General features: G+C 37.6%; 1 protein-coding gene across 2 annotated transcripts in view; it reads left to right on the forward strand.

The window, feature by feature from the left end:
- Positions 1-18,905, forward strand: part of Csmd3 (CUB and Sushi multiple domains 3) — a 976,611-nt gene that overhangs the window by 452,193 nt on the left and 505,513 nt on the right. For both annotated transcript variants that reach the window (XM_041637611.1, XM_041637612.1), the window contains one exon: positions 12,631-12,752. In XM_041637611.1, coding sequence (XP_041493545.1) covers positions 12,631-12,752 — 122 coding nt within the window. The remainder of the gene's footprint in view (positions 1-12,630; positions 12,753-18,905) is intronic.

The following is an 18,905-nucleotide window of genomic DNA, read 5'->3' on the forward strand; positions in this document are numbered from 1 at the left end:
GACTTTGTTGGACTTGCTGTTTTCTTTGATCAGTGTGTTTATTTTCTCTATGGTATCTTCAGAATCCGAGAGTCTTTCTTCTATCTCTTGTATTCTGCTGGTTATGCTTGTTTCTGTAGTCTCTATTCGTTTACCCAGATTTTCCATGTCCAGCCGGCCCTCTGTTTGTGTTTTCTTCTTTGCCTCCATTTCAGTTTTCAGGTCTTGAACTGTTTCCATTATCTGTTTGATTGTTTTTCCTTGGTTTTCTAGGGTATCATTCACTGATTTATTCAATTCTTCAAACTTTCTGTTATATTTCTCATCCATTTCTATAAGGGCGTTTTTTACATGCTGTTTAAGGGTGTCAATCACTTTCATGAAGTCAATCTTTTCTCCTTCTTCTTGATTAAGGGGTTCTTGTACTCCCGTTGTGAGGTCGCTTGTTTCTGGTGGCTTCATGTTGCTTTTCAGCTTGTTGGGCGAATTCTTGCCTTGACGTCGGCCCATCTCTTCTTCCAAATGCTCCCTATGGATCTTCTTTTACTGGATCAGGTCTCCTTGCCTACCAAATGCTGGCTCTCCCCAATGCTGGGTCTCCTGGCGCCGAAAGATCAGGCCTCCATGCTGGTTGGGCAGCTCACAAACAAAGCACCTACCCCGCTTGGTGCAGGCAGGCCACAGAAACAAAGGAACTGCTGCCCGCCCGGGAGCCCCGAGTACTCGGACCCAGCGCCCAGATAGGCTGGGCTGGGCGATGCCACACGCCAAAAGAGGGGGGTGGGGCCGAAGTGGGGAGGGCTCTGGACAGAAGCTGGGTGGGCCAGGAAGAAAGAGGCAGCACCCAGGGAGTAGAGGCCCTGCAGAGAGCCCAAGAAGGACAGGGGGCCAAGAAACCCCCGAGCTCCCCGTCCCAGGCTGGCGCCGTGGGACAGAAACTCACCCCAATACTGGGTCACCTGGCGCCCAGAGATCAGGCCTCCTTGCTGGTTAGGCTGCTCGCAAACAAAGCGCCTACCCCGCTTGGTGCAGGCAGGCCACAGAAACAAAAGAACTGCTGCCCGCCCGGGAGCCCCGAGTACTCGGACCCAGCGCCCAGATAGCTTATTTTTTTATTGAGAAAAAAAAAAATTCCGCCTCCTCCCAGCCTCCCACTTCTCCCCCTTCCCCCCACTCCTCTTCCCCCTCCCCACACCTCTCCCCCTCCCTCTCCAGTCTGAAGAGCAGTCAGGGTTCCCTGCCCTGTGGAAAGTCCAAAGTCCTACCCCCTCCATCCTGGTCTAGGAAGGAGAACATCCAAACTGGCTAGGCTCCCACAAAGCCAGGGCATGAAGTAGGATCAAAACCCAGTGCCATTGTCCTTGGCTTCTCAGCAGCCCTCATTGTCCGCCATATTCAGAGAGTCCGGTTTTATCCCATGCTTTTTCATTCACAGTCCAGCTGGCCTTGGTGAGCTCCAATAGATCAGCCCCACTGTCTCCATGAGTGGGTGCACCCCTTGTGGTCCTGATTACTTTGCTCAAGTTCTCCCTCCTTCTGCTCCTCATTGGGACTTTGGGAGCTCAGTCCAGTGCTCCAGTGTGGGTCTCTGTCTCTATCTCCATCCATCGCCAGATGAAGGTTCTTTGGTGATATGCAAAATATTCATCAGTATGGCAATAGGATAGGATCATTTCAGGTTCCCTATCCTCAGCTGCCCCAAGAACTAACTGGGGACCTCGCCTTGGGCACCTGGAAGCCCCTCTAGGTCCAAGTCTCTTGCCAAACCTAAGGTGACTCCCTTAATTAAGATCTGTGCTTCCCAGCTCCCCTATCCAACCTTCCTTTATCCCAATCATCCCCTTGCGCCAAGTTCTCCCCATCCTACCCTTCTCATTTTTCTTTCCCCATCTCCCCTTACCCCCCTCCCACCCCACCCTTAAGATCCCGATTTTTGCCTGGCAATCTTGTCTACTTCCCATACCCAGAAGGCTAGCTATATGTTTATCTTTGGGTTCACCTTCTTATCTAGCTTCTTTAGGATAACAAATTATAGACTCACTGGCCTTTATTTATGGCTAGAACCCAATTATGAGTGAGTATATCCCTTGTTCATCTTTTTGGGTCTGGGATACCTCACTCAGGATACTATTTTCTATTTCCATCCATTTGCATGCGAAATTTGAGAAGTCATTGTTTTTTACCGCTGAGTAGTACTATAATGTGTATATATTCCACACTTTCTCCATCCATTCTTCCATTGAAGGACATCTAGGTTGTTTCCAGGTTCTGGCTATTACAAATACTACTGCTATGAACATAGTTGAACAAATGCCCCTGTCATATGATCGGGCATCTCTTGGGTATATTCCCAAGTGTGGTATTGCTGGGTGAGGGGTAGGTTGATCCCGAATTTCCTGAGAAACCGAAACACTTCTTTCCAAAGTGGTTGCACAAGTTTGCATTCCCACCAGCAATGGATGAGGGTACCCCTTCCTCCACAACCTCTCCAGCAGAGGCTATCATTGGTGTTTTTGATTTTAGCCAATCTGACAGGTGTAAGATGATATCTCAAAGTTGTTTTGATTTGCATTTCCCTGATCACTAAGGAGGTTGAGCACCACCTTAAGTGTCTTTTGGCCATTTGAACTTCTTCTGTTGAGAATTCTCTGTTCAGTTCAGTGCCCCATTTTTTCATTGGGTTAATTAGCATTTTAAAGTCTAGGTTCTTGAGTTCTTTATATATTTCGGAGATCAGATCTTTGTCTGTTGCGGGGTTGGTGAAGATCTTCTCCCAGTCAGTGGGTTGCCTTTTTCTCTTAGTGACAGTGTCCTTTGTTTACAGAAGGTTCTCAGTTTCAGTAGGTCCCATTTATTCAATGTTGCCCTTAATGTCTGTGCTGCTGGGGTTATACCTAGGAAGCTAGGAAGCGATCGCCTGTGCCCATCTGTTGTAGGGTACCTCCCAATTTCTCTTCTATCAGGTTCAGTGTGTTCGGAATGATATTGAGGTCTTTTATCCATTTGAACTTGAGTTTTGTGCATGGTGATAGATATGGGTCTATTTTCATTCTTCTACAGGTTGACATCCAGTTGTGCCAGCACCATTTGTTGAAGATGCTTTCTTTCTTCCATTGTATACTTTTAGCTCCTTTATCGAAAATGAGGTGTTTATAGGTTTGTCAGTTAAAGTCTGGGTCTTCTATACGATTCCATTGGAAGACTTCTCTGTTTTTATACCAATACCAAGCTGTTTTCAATACTGTTGCTCTGTAGTAGAGTTTGAAGTCAGGGATGGTAATGCCTCCAGACAATCCTTTATTATATGAGACTGTTTTGGCTATCCTGGGTTTTTTGTTTTTCCATATAAAGTTGATTATTGTCCTCTCAAGGTCTGTGAAGAATTTTGATGGGACCTTGATGGGGATTGCATTGAATCTATAAATTGCCTTTGGTAGAATTGCCATTTTTACTATGTTGATCCTCACAATCCAAGAGCAAGAGCTTCCTCTTTCTGGTATCCTCTTCAATTTCTTTCTTCAATTCCGTTAAAGTTCTTGTCAAATAGATCTTTCACTTCCTTGGTTAGAGTTACCCCAAGATATTTTATGCTATTTGTGGCTATCGTGAAAGGTGATGCTTCTCTGATTTCCCTCTCTGCTTCCATATCCTTTGTGTATAGGAGGGCGACTGATTTTTTGGAGTTGATCTTGTATCCTGCCACAATACTAAAGGTCTTTATCAGCTTTAGGAGTTCTTTGTTGGAGTTTTTGGGGTCGCTTATGTACACTATCATAACATCTGCATATAACGAAAGTTTAACCTCTTCCTTCCCAATTCAAAATCCCTTGATTCCCTTATATTGTCTTATTGCTATTGCTAAAACTTCAAGCACTATATTGAAGAGGTATCGAGAGCGTGGACAGTCTTGCCATGTTCCTGAGTTAAGTGGGATGGCTTTGAGTTTCTCTCCGTTTAGTTTGATGTTAGCTGTCGGTTTGCTGTAAATAGCTTTTATTATATTTAGGTATGACCCTTGTATCCCTAATCTCTCCAATACTTTTATCATAAAGGGATGTTGAATTTTGTCAAAAGCTTTTTCAGCATCTAATGAAATGATCATATGATTTTTTTTCTTTCAGTTTATTTATATGATGGATTACATTGATAGATTTTCCTATGTTGAACCAGCCCTGCATCTCTGGGATGAAGCCTACTTGATCATAATGGATAATTTTTCTAATGTGTTCTTGGATACGGTTTGCCAGTATTTTGTTGAGGATTTTTGCGTCGATGTTCATGAGTGAGTTTGGCCTGTAATTCTCTTTCTTGGTTGAGTCTTTGTGTGGTTTTTGTATCAGAGTGATTGTAGCTTCATAAAAGGAATTTGGCAATGACTCTTCTGTTTCTATATTGTGAAATACATTAATAGTATAGGTATAAGCTCTTCTTGGAAGTTCTGGTAGAATTCCGCATTGAAACCATCTGGTCTTGGGCTTTTTTTTTAGGGAGGTTTTTGATGACAGCTTCTAATTCTTCGTGACTAACAGGTCTATTTAGATTGTTCACCTGGTCCTGGTTTAACTTTGGTATATGGTGTTTATCTAAAAATGTGTCCATTTCTTTTACATTTTCCAGTTTTGTGGCATACAGGCTTTTGTAGTAAGATCTAATGATTCTTTGAATTTCCTCTGTGTCTTTGGTTATGTCCACCTTTTCATTTCTGATCTCATTAATTTGAAAATTCTCTCTCTGCCGTTTGATTAGTTTGGATAGGGGTTTATCAATCCAGGAACCAGCTTTTTGTTTCATTGATTCTTTGTATTGTTTTCTGTGTTTCTATTTTGTTGATTTCAGCCCTCAGTTTGATTATTTCCAGTCTTCTACTCCTCCTAGGTGAATCTGCTTTTTTTTTTTCTAGAGCTTTCAGGTGGCTTGTTAAGTCTCCAATGTGTGCTTTCTCTGTTTTCTTTAAGTGGGCACTTAGTACTATGAACTTTCCTCTTAGGACTGCTTTCATAGTGTCCCATAAGTTTGAATAGGTTGTTTCTTTATTTTCATTGAATTCCAGGAAGACTTTAATTTCTTTCTTAATTTCTTCCTTAATCTAGGTATGGTTCAGTAGTTGACTGTTCAGTTTCCATGAGTTTGTAGGCTTTCTGGGGGTAGCATTGTTGTTGAATTCTAACTTTAATCCATGGTGGTCTGATAAGACGCAGGAGGTTATGAATATGTTTTTGTAACTGTGGAAGTTTGCTTTGTTACCGAGTATGTGGTCAATTTTCGAGAAGGTTCCATGAGCTGCAGAGAAGAAGGTATATTCTTTCTTATTTTGGTGGAATGTTCTATAGATGTCTGTTAAGTCCATTTGATTCATTACCTCCATTAATTCTCTAATTTCTCTGTTAGGTTTCTGTCTGATTGACCTGTCCATTGGTGAGAGAGAATTGTTAAGTCTCCTACTATTAGTGTGTGCCGTTTGATGGCAGTCTTGAGTTTTAGTAATGTTTCTTTTACGTGCGTGGGTGCTTTTATGTTTGGGGCATAGATATTCAGGATTGAGACCTCATCCTGATGAATTGTTCCTGTTATGAGTATAAAATGTCCCTCTCTATCTTTTCTGATTGATTTAAGTTTGAAGTCAACTTTGTTAGTGATTAGTATGGCCACACCTGCTTGTTTCTTAGGTCATTTGCTTGATAAGCCTTTTCCCAGCCCTGTACTCTGAGTAGGTGCCTGTCTTTGTAGTTGAGGTGTGTTTCTTGTAAACAGCAGAATGTTGGATCCTGTTTTCGTATCCAATCTTTTAGCCTGTGCCTTTTTATAGGTTAGTTGAGTCCATTGACATTAAGTGATATTAATGACAAGTGGTTGTTAACTCCGTTCACTTTTTTAGTAGTAGAGTTTGGGTGTTTTCCTTCTTTGAGTTGTGCTGATGAAGGGTCTTTAGATGTTTGAGTTATTGTGGTCATTGTTGGACTCCTTGGTTTGTGATTTTCCTTCTATTACTTTTTGTAAGGCTGGATTTGTGGCTACGTATTGTTTAAATTTGTTTTTATCCTGGAAGATATTGTTTTCTCCATTTATAGTGAACGAAAGCTTGGCTGGGTATAGTAGTCTGGGCTTCCATCCATGGTCTCTTAGTTTCTGAAGTACATCTATCCAGGACCTTCTGGCTTTCATGGTTTCCATCGAGAAGTCAGGTATAAGTCTGATAGGTTTACCCTTATAATTGACTTGATGCTTTTCCTTTGCAGCTCTTAATATTCTTTCTTTACTCTGTATGTTTTGTGTTTTGATTATTATATGGTGAGGAGATTTTTTTTTTTTGGGCCAGTATATTCGGTGTACTGTATGCTTCTTGAACCTTGAAAGGAATATCTTTCTTTAGGTTGGGAAAGTTTTCTTCTATAATTTTATTAAATATATTTTTTGGATCGTTGAGCTGTACTTCTTCTCCTTCTTCTATCCCAATTATTCTTAGGTTTGGTCTTTTTATTTTGTCCCAGATTTCCTGAATGTTTTGTGATGAGAATTTGTTGGTTTTGTTGTTTTCTTTGATCAGTGCGTTTATTTTCTCTATGGTATCTTCAGTGTCTGACATTCTTTCTTCTATCTCTTGTAATCCATTGTTAGTACTTGTCTCTGTAGTTCCTATTAGTTTACCCAGATTTTCCATCTCCATCCTTCCCTCGGTTTGTGTTTTCTTCATTGCTTCCATTTCATTCTTCAAGTCTTGAACTGCTTCCCTAACCTGTTTGATTGCTTTTTCTCGTTTCTCTTGGTTTTCTTGCGTGTCTTTGAGCGATTTATTAATTTCCTCTACCTTTTTGTTTGTAATCTCTAATTGTTTATGGCAGTTTTTCACCTCCTGTTTAAGGTCTTCTATTGTTTTCATATAGTTCACTTTTGAGTCGATTTCTTCTAATTCTTCTGGAGTAGGGTGTACAATTCTTATTTTGGGATCCCTGGATTCTGGTGATGTCGTGTTGCCTTTCAGGTTGTTGGAGGAATTCTTGCCTTGGTGCCTTCCCATCTCTTCCTTCAAATGGAGCCAGGAGAGGCCTGGTGTCTTGGTCCAGTCTTTGCTGTGATTGACTCTCTGGGAGTATCTCTTCACTGTAGAAGCAGGAACCGTTCCCGTCCAGATGAACTCCTCAGCACCAAAACATGGACGCCTGGTAGTCCAATGACCCGAGGACAAAAGGGGGAACTTGGGGGGCAGGGTGGGGACGAGTGGAACACAGGACACCCTGCCGCACAGGCTGAAGGTACATGTGCTCCTTTACCGGGAGTCCTTGAGGCCTGCCCCATAAGTAGGCTCTCACTGCTCTGGGTGGGTAGCCTTAGTGTAGGAGCAGAAAACTGTTCCTGAGCAAAGGACCATGCAGAAAATGAAGACTTGGGGGTGGGGGTCGTGTGTAAGAAAGACAGCCCTGCAGAAGGAGCTGGGGTAGGGGGGTTTGTACTCTCTTCCGGGACAATCCGCCCCTGGATGGCACACACTCACCGGTCCAGATGGGATTCCTCAGCAACTAACCAGGGCCGCCCGGTAGCCCAATGATCCAGGGACAAAAGAATGAAAGGAGGAGAGAGGGGCGGTATCCAGAAGAGCACAGAAGAGCCTGGCGCATGAGCTGAAGGTGCCCGGGCTCCCTTACAGGGGACCCTTCTGCCCAGTAGGCAGGCACTTACTGCTCTGGGTGGGTAGCCTTAGTGTAGGAGCTTAAAACTCCCAGTGAGGCATTCTTATATTGCTTCCTCTGTGTCTGGCTAGTGAGTGACTCTCTGCATTTCCTTTTCTGAGAATTTTCTTAGTCTTATTGCCCCATCTATATTTCATGCCTGGTGAATGACCAATCAGTGATTTATTAAACCAGTATGAGTGACAAATCTTAACAGTGTACAAAAGCATTATCCCATATCAGTTTCCCAAGCACTTAGGGAAGTACACATGGAGACTATCAATTTAGCTTCTTTCTGTACAATGTCTGAGTGTGGTCTCTACACATGCACCCACATGCTGTTATAGGAAGCCTCTCTGATGTCAACTGGACAAGGCACCAATCTATGACTATAACAGAATATCATTAAGGAATAATTTTCTTTATTTGTCTAGTCATATTTGGCTTTACTAAAGTATTTGGGCTATCTAATCTCCTGTTTCTGACCACACAGGTATTGCTGGACATGTGTTCCCACTATGAGTATGTCATCAACTTAAATCAAACATTAGTTGATCATGTCCATATGTTCTGTGTCACCGCTACCCTAGTGTTCCTATTATTGGTGACAACAGAAAACATTTCTACTACTGATGACAGGAGATCTCATACACACACACACACACACACACACACACACACACACAGTCAGTATATGAAAGCTTAAACTGTATAATGTTACCATATTACTCCTCAAATGACCCTTAATTTTAGCTATTTTTCCCATATTTCCTCCCTTGTGCCTCTCTTAACTACTCATCAACCAGTTAATCCTCATCTTCCTTAATCCCTCCATCTATCCTTGATAATCTATTCTATTTCCCTGTTATGATAAGATCTATCTGTGCCTTCTAGTCCCTATATCTATGCCTAACCTTTCTGTTTTTACAGAGTGTAGCTTGTTTATCACTGATATAATAGCTTATTTACATAAAAGGCAATACTGCTGCATTTGTCTTTTTGGGTTTGGGTCAACTTCTTGAATACTTATCTTAAAATAAAAGATGGGGAAAAAAGCAAAACTAACTACAGTACAGCCAATTTAACATTACACACTGTTATAAAACACAAGCCAGTAGAAAATATATGCAGCACATGACAATATTTTCTGTTTGGTATACAAGATCCCCTGAACCAATAGAGAGCAGTAGGAGTCAGGGAAAGCAAAATTAATAGGAGTAAACAAACATTATATTAAATCATATTCAGATAAAAAGAGAATTAGAAATTTAAAAAGTGGAATAGTTATCAACATGAAAGACAAATAAATGATGGTATTTTATTCATATTTCAAGCTGCTATTTCATATGAATTGTATGAGAATACAGAAAACAATTTCAGAGAGTTGTTTAGGTCATTTGTTTCTTTTTTCTTTCTTTTGGTTTTTCAAGACATGGTCAGACTGTACTAGAACTCACAATGTAGTCCAGGCTGGCTTCAAACTCAGAGACTCACCTGCCACTGACTCATGAATGTTGGGGTTAACAACATGAGTCACCATCACCAGTGGTAGAATCCTTTTTAAATACAGTGATTAAGCTTCCTTCTAATGTTATCTCACAGCAATAATACAATCGTAAGCACAAACTGTAAGAAACTGCAGAAAGATCATCTCCAAATCTTCTTGGAGGTATTATAATAGTCTTAAAACTTAGAATAAAAATAGCCATCATACGACCATAGCTAAGCACACGGTCTCAAGTATTAAGTCATTTCTCTATTCAATTACATCATATATTGTTGATTGCTCTGCATCAATATGTCCAACTTTCCTTGTGCATAAGGTCTCTTCAAGGTCTTCTCATCTCCCATCCAAGGTTAAAGAAATCTTGCTCTATTTTCACAGTGATAAATTGTCAACATATGTAATACTTTGTTCAACCCGCACACTACTAAACTGGTGAAAAATGACTTCATGCACTGACCTGGAAATCTACTGAGATCCAGAGAAATATAAAGAGAAATTGCTCAGGTTTTTCAAATATGAGCATATATGCATGTACACAAACACACACATGCACAGACAAGCAGTGATGTGGAACACCACATACTTGCACAAAATACAAATGTCTGATAATTCAGGTGGGATTTCAGCAGTCACTACCTAAACACTTAGAGTTAGATTTTATCTGTCATTTCATTACTGCTCCTTATACACAGTTAAATGATTAGAAAAAAAAACTAAAAGCATCATTTTCAACAGACAGCTATAGATTTACACAGAGTCTTCCCTGGAACGAATGGAGCATTGTTGTTCTGATTCACTTCAAAGCTGTGCAGAAGGGCTTGTTTATTTTTTTTCTGTAGCAAACTGCCTCTACCAAGAAAAGCATGAGCAACTAACAGGTATGATAAATAAGCTTTCTTTAGAAGCTTGTAATTGCAAGTGCATGTTAGAAAAAATGAATTTTGAGTCAGGCCATGGAGGCTAGGCTAATACCTTTAATTCTACCACCTGGAAGGGTGTGGCAGAGACACGTGCATCTCAGAGTTTGAGGCCAGCCTGGTCTACTGAGTGAGTTCCAGAACAGTCAGAGATATAAAGCGAAAACCTCGTTGAAGTCCAACCCCAGAAAAAAAGAGATAAATTTTGACAGAGAACTGCTACATAGAAAGTATTGCTTATAACAGACTCTTGGTCTCAGGTTCTTTGTAGTCACGCAATCTATCAGGTCACTGGTAACTGAGCAATTTTATATACGTGCTGTTCATGTGATGTTCTATTGGAAACACAATTTATATCAGCAATTTATATCAGAAGTGGAGAAATTGAGAATGCTTCCTATAAACAGTAATGATGTATCAGGCAGGATTTACTAAGTGGGTATAATTGCTGCAAATCAAATAGAGAAGAAATATTTTAGCCTTGAGAATGCCATGACTAGCTAGAAATTTAGTTATGGCACATTTTAGAAAACAAAACCCAATATGAGTGCAAACAACGTGTGTGAGTATGGATGATATCAGTGCATAATACTGGAAATGAAGTCTACAGGAATCATGGATATTATGTTAAGTTCTGTCTAACTCATCCTATGAGAATAGCCACAAAATTTTCTATGCAATTAAATAAGGTAACCCAGTATACATTTTAGATGGTGTAATAGCAAAGAGGAAACCTCAGTGCAGAAAGAAACTGAGATTATAAAACAAAGAAAGTATTATTTATTTACTCCAGGAGAAGTGATATAGAAGTCACCAGCATAAAGAAGTAGTAAACCAGACAATGATCTGGCAATTTTATCTGAATTTAAAAACAGGAAAGAAATCCAGCACATCTATTCCTAGGCATTTATTGAAAAATATTAAAACATAGCCACAGACAGATATATACACAAGTGTTCATCACAGTTTTATGTATTACAGTCAAGAACAAAAATCATCCAAATGCCTCTAAGTGAACTTTTAGAACAAATGTTAGCCCATCTATGCAACACCAGTTATGAAGTGCTAATATTCCTATACAGATGAACTTTAGTGATACTCATCATATGAAAAAATAAGACAGTATATTCTGTATGAGTCTTTTTATGTTAAATACTAAAAATGAAATTTATCTTTAGCAAGGAAAGAATTGGTGGTTTGTAGAAAGAGAAGGTAGAGGAGGAGTGATTACAAAGGGCCCAGTGGAATATTTGGAATAGCATGTTTTCATGTCTTGATTGTGGATTATATGCATGTCAAATCTTGATATAAAACAGAAATAAACCAGAAATCATATATATCTAAATACAAGTTCATACATGTCCGTGGCAGATTTTACAGCTAAGAGTAAAGTATAGGGGTGAGTTAAAGATGTTTCTGTAAAGGCCATCTTAATAAAAAGTTTGTCAAAATCCTAGGAGACTTTAGGGAAATTTACTTAGAAATTCAAATAAACAAAAAGACATTTTGAGATTACCAACCCCAACATGAGCATCCATGTCACAGAAATAAATTAGCGTAAAAGTCATTGCGCTGTTGTTCTAGAAGATTGTTGTAGCTTTGTCATATGAATGTGTAGGAATATCAAAACTTAATCTTCAACATGAAAATACTGATATCCCTGTAAAAACACAAGTATATGAAGATGCATACTGAATTGCCATTTACTTAAAAAATATAATTGATATTGACAGGCTAGAAAACTATAAAATGATGGGATTTTAATGAAATAATGCAAGAAAACACAAGTCACAGTTATTAGCACCAAGGAACTTTGTGGTTCATTAAGGAAATAAAGAAATATTGTAATTTGATTAACATTTCATTAAGAAGAAATGGGTTGAAAATTGAGAAAATATTGCCACTTTCTGTGTAAATCCATTAAAATTACTTGGATGTCCCTTCTGTCTTAGCAGTCTAACTCACAGGCAAAAATGAAAAATAAAAATGAATCAATTTAATATTGATATTTCTTAGCTCTTATTAACAGTCCTTGGATACTCATTAACTGGCAAAAAAATTCTTTTCACATTGCTCAATCAATCTAAGGTTTTGATTCTTTCTTTGGGGATTTGTATTAAGATAATATTAGGTAAATATATCTCTGTCTATCAGAGAAATTTACACGAGGAAGACATTTAGATTATTTCACACTTACATTCACAAGCTTTTGCAATATTGAAAGTATCAAAATTTTGAACCTTGACATGTAAAAACACTGAAATTGTTTTATAGCTCAGTAAAATCAATAAAAGACACTGCAATTTCTAAATACTGCATATTTCAATATATTATACTTTTATTTATAACTAGCTTTCAACTCATATACAAATTCTACAGTTGTCAAGTTTTCGAATGCAGCAGGCACTCTAATTTCAATATATAACATTAGAGTATCGTAATATCGATTTCAATGCAGTCCTAATTGTGCAATTTTAAACTTAACATCCATTGAAAGATATTTGATTACTGTGATTTTACAGAGGCTGTATACCTATGTTTGAATTTTCAATTTCTTTTTCAGTGAAGACATGTGGCTCTAATCTTCAAGGACCAAGTGGCACCTTTACATCGCCCAACTTTCCCTTTCAATATGACAGCAACGCACAATGCGTCTGGGTCATCACTGCCGTGAATACAAACAAGGTAAGGGCAACCACACTTAAAAAACACTCATAATGGCAATGACGACAAGCTAGTTGCCAACAAGCTAGGACAGAACAGAACAGAAACCTGTAATGTCAGAATGGATTCAAAAATTAAATTTACTCTTCTTATTTATATTTGAAAGAAATATATATGATAAAATTGAAATCTAGTGTCTCTGCTCCCAATTAGTAACATGCAAATGGAGCTATCACTGATTTTTGATAATATATATTTGGAGTTTGCACCCAAAGCTTCTTTTTTTAAAGTAGCTGTGGATTATGGCTCTTCCCTTGACATGTTTTCTTTCTTTCTTTTTTTTTTTATTTATTTTTTATTGAGAAAAGGAGAAAAAAAAACCAAAAAAAAAACCAAAAAAACAAGTTTCCACAGCCTCCCAGCCTCCCATTTCCCTCCCCCTACGCCCCCCCTACGCCCCCTCCTCCCACCCTTCTCCCCCTCCCCCCACTCCTTTTCCCCTCCCTCTCCAGTCCAAAGAGCAGTCAGGGTTCCCTGCCCTGTGGTAAGACCTAGGACCTCCCACCTCCGTCCATATCTAGGAAGGTGAACATCCAAACTGGCTGGGCTCCCACAAAGCCATCACATTACATAGGATCAAACCCCCGTGCCATTGTCCTTTGCGTCTCATCAGCCCTCATAGTTCGCCATGCTCAGAGAGTCCAGTTTTATCCCATGCTTTTTCAGTCACAGTCCAGCTGGCCTTGGTGAGCTCTCAATAGATCAGCTCCACTGTCTCAGTGGGTGGGTGCATCCCTCGTGGTCCCGACTTCTTTGCTCATGTTCTCCCTCCTTCTGCTCCTCAGTGGGACTTTGGGAGCTCAGTCCAGTGCTCCAGTGTGGGTCTCTGTCTCTATCTCCATCCATCACCAGATGAAGGTTCTATGATGATATGCAAGATATTCGTCAGTATTGCTCAAGGATAGGGTCATTTCAGGTTCCCTATTCTCAACTGCCCAAGGAACTAACTGGGGACCTCAGCTTGGGCACCTGGGAGCCCCTCTAGGGTCAGGTCTCTTGCCAACCCTAAAGTTGTTCCCTTAACTAAGAATTGTGGTTCCGTGCTCCCCTGTCCAACCTTCCTTTATCCCAATCCTCCTGTTTTCTACTTGATGTGTCTTTCAGGTTTATTATGTTTTCATGCCTAGGAAACTTTCATTTGTGTCTTGCTGTCACTAAAAATCATTCAATAATCTTTTAGAAACAAATGATTTAATGAGCTCAAAGGAAAAGTGGATCTATATTACAGATGTTTCTAGAGGTTAGATTTACTTTTTGTTTGACACTAACATGGGTAAGACAGTATGTGACACTCCATACCAAATTATAAGATCAACTGTGGACAAGAGAAACTAAATTTAGGATCATTCTCTTTTTTTGTCACTACTCTGATTCTCTTTGAAAGTATGTTTCTCTATTAGTTTTGTTTTGTTCTAAGACTTAAACATTCTAAGTTCTTTTCAGTTCCTTGTATCCTATATGTTCTGTGGTTAGAGTAGATGCAGCTCAGGAGACCAGACTACAAAACTGTGTCAGATCATGAATCTCAGGATGATGGATAATTTACTGAACATATTAGTTTGTTTAAACTTTGATTAAATTCCTTTCTCTTTGAAATGCAATAAGTAAAATCATGTATTTCCTGTTTCACTGTGAGTAATAAGTAAAATAGCATATGTTGAATCGTCTGTTCTGTTGGTAGATGTGTGGAATATATTAGTAATTGTTAGAAAAACTAAGCACTGTCTAAGATAATGTATCTGGTATCAATCATGTTCTTGAAGCCTGACCCTAATAGCCACTGGATTGGTATGAAAATTATCATTACTGGTCAACTATATTTGCTTTAATTAAGAACCACAATGGTTAAATCAGGAAAAATGAAGGAAATAGGCCCTCACTAAATCAAAAAATTCATTTTTTTCAAAAGTAAGAAAAAAAGAAAGAAATCCTAAATTAAACTTTCAACTACATAGGGAAAGTTTTTCCATCAATCATTGTCTGTTATCAATTTAAAACAAAATAATAATTTAAAATTTTGATAAATACTTTCTCCAACAAATTTTTAGATTAATTTAGAAAATAAAAATTCAAAATATAGTTTGGGCAATAAAATAAAATTTGCTAAACACTTTGTCAATATTTGGTAACATTTGCACTACCAAAAAATCTTTTCTTGGCAGTCATTATGTTTCCTGCATTTATGAGAAACTTTGAACAATAGTTCTAAAATCACATAGCAAAGGCCAACAAAGCATTCATTTGATAATGAAGGTATGTGTGGATGTGTATATATGTGTGTGTGTGTGTGTTTGTGTGTGTGAATGAATTATATATATGTGTATACTTTTGTATGTGTGTATGTACCCAATAAGATAAGTTTCACAAAAAGCTGTAAGTATATTTTGTTGAAATATGTATGAAGCAGTTTTATTATTAAGTATGTAACAAATGCATTATATTAATGTGAGATAAAATAAAAAATGTTTTGTGTCATAGGAATCATGTAAATCAAGATGAGGAGTTATCCGTAATTATAGAAGACTTTGGTCTTGGGAAATTTAAAATACTGCCATCAATGAATTTCCTATAATTCTTAAGATTTTCAGTGTTCTCTCTATTTATCTAACATGATCTTCTAAATATTTTTCCTACACCTCAATGAATATAAACCCTAATTTTGATTAATAAATGTATTTCTAATTTGAAATACACTATAGAACTTTTCACTAACTTAAATCCCAAATCATATTACTGATTATATTTTATATACTTATCCAATTCAAAATATGCATAAAAATGATAGAGATACAGGAAGAGTGGGAGGGAACATATGCTTTACTACAAGAATATGCATATGTATTAATCTTTCTCCTTTTTAAATAAGTACCATACATATACACATACAATTTAAAGAACACAAAGCTTCAAAACACTCTTGGGAAGATTTTTTTTCCATAGGTTACCTCCAGGAACACTTTATGAGAGGCAATTGCTTACATACCACACTAGTCCACACCTCTATTTTTTGGTGTAAATCCCAAGTAAGTGTGGTAGGTCTGTATAACAGTTTTCATGATTGCAGTCCATGTGTATTAGGCATGCACAATCAATCATGTTCTTAAAAACATTGGAAGTACATGGCTAGCTGTCAAATATTAAATGTGAGGCATAAAATCTACAGAAATTGGTGTAAAAGGTTTATCTGGACTGTTGCCCTTAATAACTATATTTTTATAGACATAATCATGTGAAAATAAGGTGTTTATTATTTTGTATTTGAGATCTGCACATCCTATATGTCTGTGGTACTGATTAGCAAAGAGACTGTGAAATTCCTAATAACTCAGAATGATAACTTTCAATGTCTTGTACATATTATATTCTTCTACCTTGTTAAGAAACATATATTTCAGTGGCTTCTTAAAACAACTTCACATATTAATACAATGTATATTTAATTATGTGATGTGTGCCTACATTTTATTTTAAATTATTAAGCAACTAACTTTTTTGGTCATTAATTATTTCTCTATGTTAATAAAAGCACATAAATATAATATAGGTGCTGGAAATTAAAAGTTAATACTGTTCTTGCCAAAGATCAGAGTTGGATCCAACACCTACTTAGAATGTTTCAATATTACCTGTAACGAGGGCATCAGGGCAATTAAATATTCCCATCTACCCTGGTATGAGCAACAATTGCATATACAGACCAAATAAATGCCCACAAACTAATTAAAACCTAAATTGAAATATTCAGACATAAATATGTCTGAGCATTAGGGGATTGGTATGTGTTTGTATTTTGTTCCATCATTATTTCAGAGGATAAGACAGGGAATATTTTACCAACTTTTTAATTTGTTCGTTTTTTTTTTTTTTTTTTTTTTTTTTTGGTTTTTCGAGACAGGGTTTCTCTGTGGTTTTGGAGCCTGTCCTGGAACTAGCTCTTGTAGACCAGGCTGGTCTCGAACTCACAGAGATCCGCCCAACTTTTTAATTTGCTATGATTAATATTACTTTATAGTTAAAAGATAAAATCTCAAAAATAGTACTTTACTGATCATTAACAAACCAGTTTAACATCTTTATCTATTTCTTCTTTTAGAGTTTCCTTATTTAAGTAATTTTCCAGTTGCAAAAAGAATTCAAATATAACTTTTCTGGTGAAAATCATATTGCTTCCATGTAAATAAAATAGAAAATCAGCATAGAAAATTCCAAATTTACAACTAATGGGTGGGATTTATTTAGAAGAAATGAAAGAGGAATGGTAACCAAGAAATACTTGAAGGAAGACTTCTTTATTTTTCCTAAGGAGTAAACTCAGAGAAAAATCTGCATGCACATCTACCTACATATAAATCTTTCAATTTTTTGTTCAATATCAGAATAACTGTCTACCAAATTTCATGATATGTAATGTGGAAAATAAATTCATCTGAATCAAAATGAAAAGTCTCACTTCTTTAAACAAAAATAATTTTTGACTTTTCAGAATTAAAGACTTTCTATTTGTGGTATAAACAGAATGATTTAATTATCTCATATTTTGAAGAAATTGTATTTAAATTAGAACAAGAGAAATGCAATTTATTTTATTTTCTTTAGCTTTGTTTTACAAATAATGTTGTTAGAATAATTTTCAATTAAAATCATGGGGTAAAATGCAACTTTCAAAATTCATTTTGTGAGTGAGAGCTAAAGAGAATCTAGCATTGTTAAACAAAAGTGTAGTCAGGCAGTAGTGGCGCATGTCTTCAATCCCAGCACTTGGGAGGCAGAGACAGGTGGATCTCTGTGAGTTGGAGAATAGCCTGATCTACAAGAGCTAGTTCCAAGACAGTCTCCAAAGCGACAAAGACATCTTGTCTCAAAAACCGGAAAAAACAAAACAAACAAAAACAAAAAACCCAGAAATGTCAACTATACACTTTTTAATATCCAGACACTGCATTTTAATAAAGGTGGAATTAATATTCATTAAAGGGAGTAGCATAATTTTAACCCAAAGTTGACATAAAATTAATCTAAAAATTGACCACATTTTTTAGAAAATCTTTTCTGTGACTTCAAGGATATATTTAATACATTTATTACAGCTGAACTAAGAGAAGCATTATTCTAAGCTCTCAGCATTCATATTCTGCCTGCACCTCCAGACTTAAAACATTACAAGTCTAGAGTACAAAATGAATATATGCTGGCTTATAAATAAAGGCTGACAATATTTATATCAGATTAAATGAAACTCAAAAGAGGGAACTATTTCAGACATCAAGAGCCAGATAGGGATAGTGAGGAATGCATTCAAGGCACTAGGAAAGGATTGGTCAGCAAGAGACATGAAGACAACATCAAAATTACAAATATATGAGACACTTTTCTTGAGTAGCCTTTTTACAAGTCAAAAACCTGGATAATGGGATAATGAAATGCTCCTCAAAACAGCAGCTGAGTGTGTTTGAGATGGCATATCTCAGGCAGATTATAGGCATAACATGGAGAGACAGGTTGTGCAACCATGATTTTAGAAACATCTCCATCTACAGAGGGAAGTATACCACTGGATATGACAATGGTGCTTGAGATACTCCAATCAAGTCATGAGAATAAATGATGGTAGTTACCTGAAGGGAGCACTGCTTGGGGGAGTGCACTAAGTGGAACTATGAAGGTAGTAGAAAAACCAGGATGTTTTAGTAATCAACAAAGCTATAACTATCAGTAAAATCTAAGCAGTGCACCACTGCCAACAGTGTAAACCATGATGTGGGGGTCCACTTGGTGTGCTGTGATTACCATTAATGAATAAAGAAAACTGCAATGGCCTGTTAATAGGGCAGAACTTAGGTAGATGGGGAGGACTGAACTGAATGCTGGGAGAAAGAAGGGTGGAGTCAGAGAGACGACATGAAGCAGCCAGAGACAGATGCTGGCTGGAACTTTAGCCTGTAAACCACAGCCATGTGGCAATACACAGGTGAATAGAAATGGGTTAAATTAACATGTAACAGTTAACAAATAAGAAGGTAGAACAGTAATTTAATGAATATAGTTTCTGTGTGATTATTTCTGCTCTTGGCAGCTGGGACAAACAAGCAGCTCCCTGCAACAAAACCACACCTG

The sequence above is a fragment of the Microtus oregoni genome, unplaced genomic scaffold (assembly GCF_018167655.1).
Source record: "Microtus oregoni isolate MIOR12 unplaced genomic scaffold, Mior012 000053F_ref0000044, whole genome shotgun sequence".
Classification (NCBI taxonomy): domain Eukaryota; kingdom Metazoa; phylum Chordata; class Mammalia; order Rodentia; family Cricetidae; genus Microtus; species Microtus oregoni.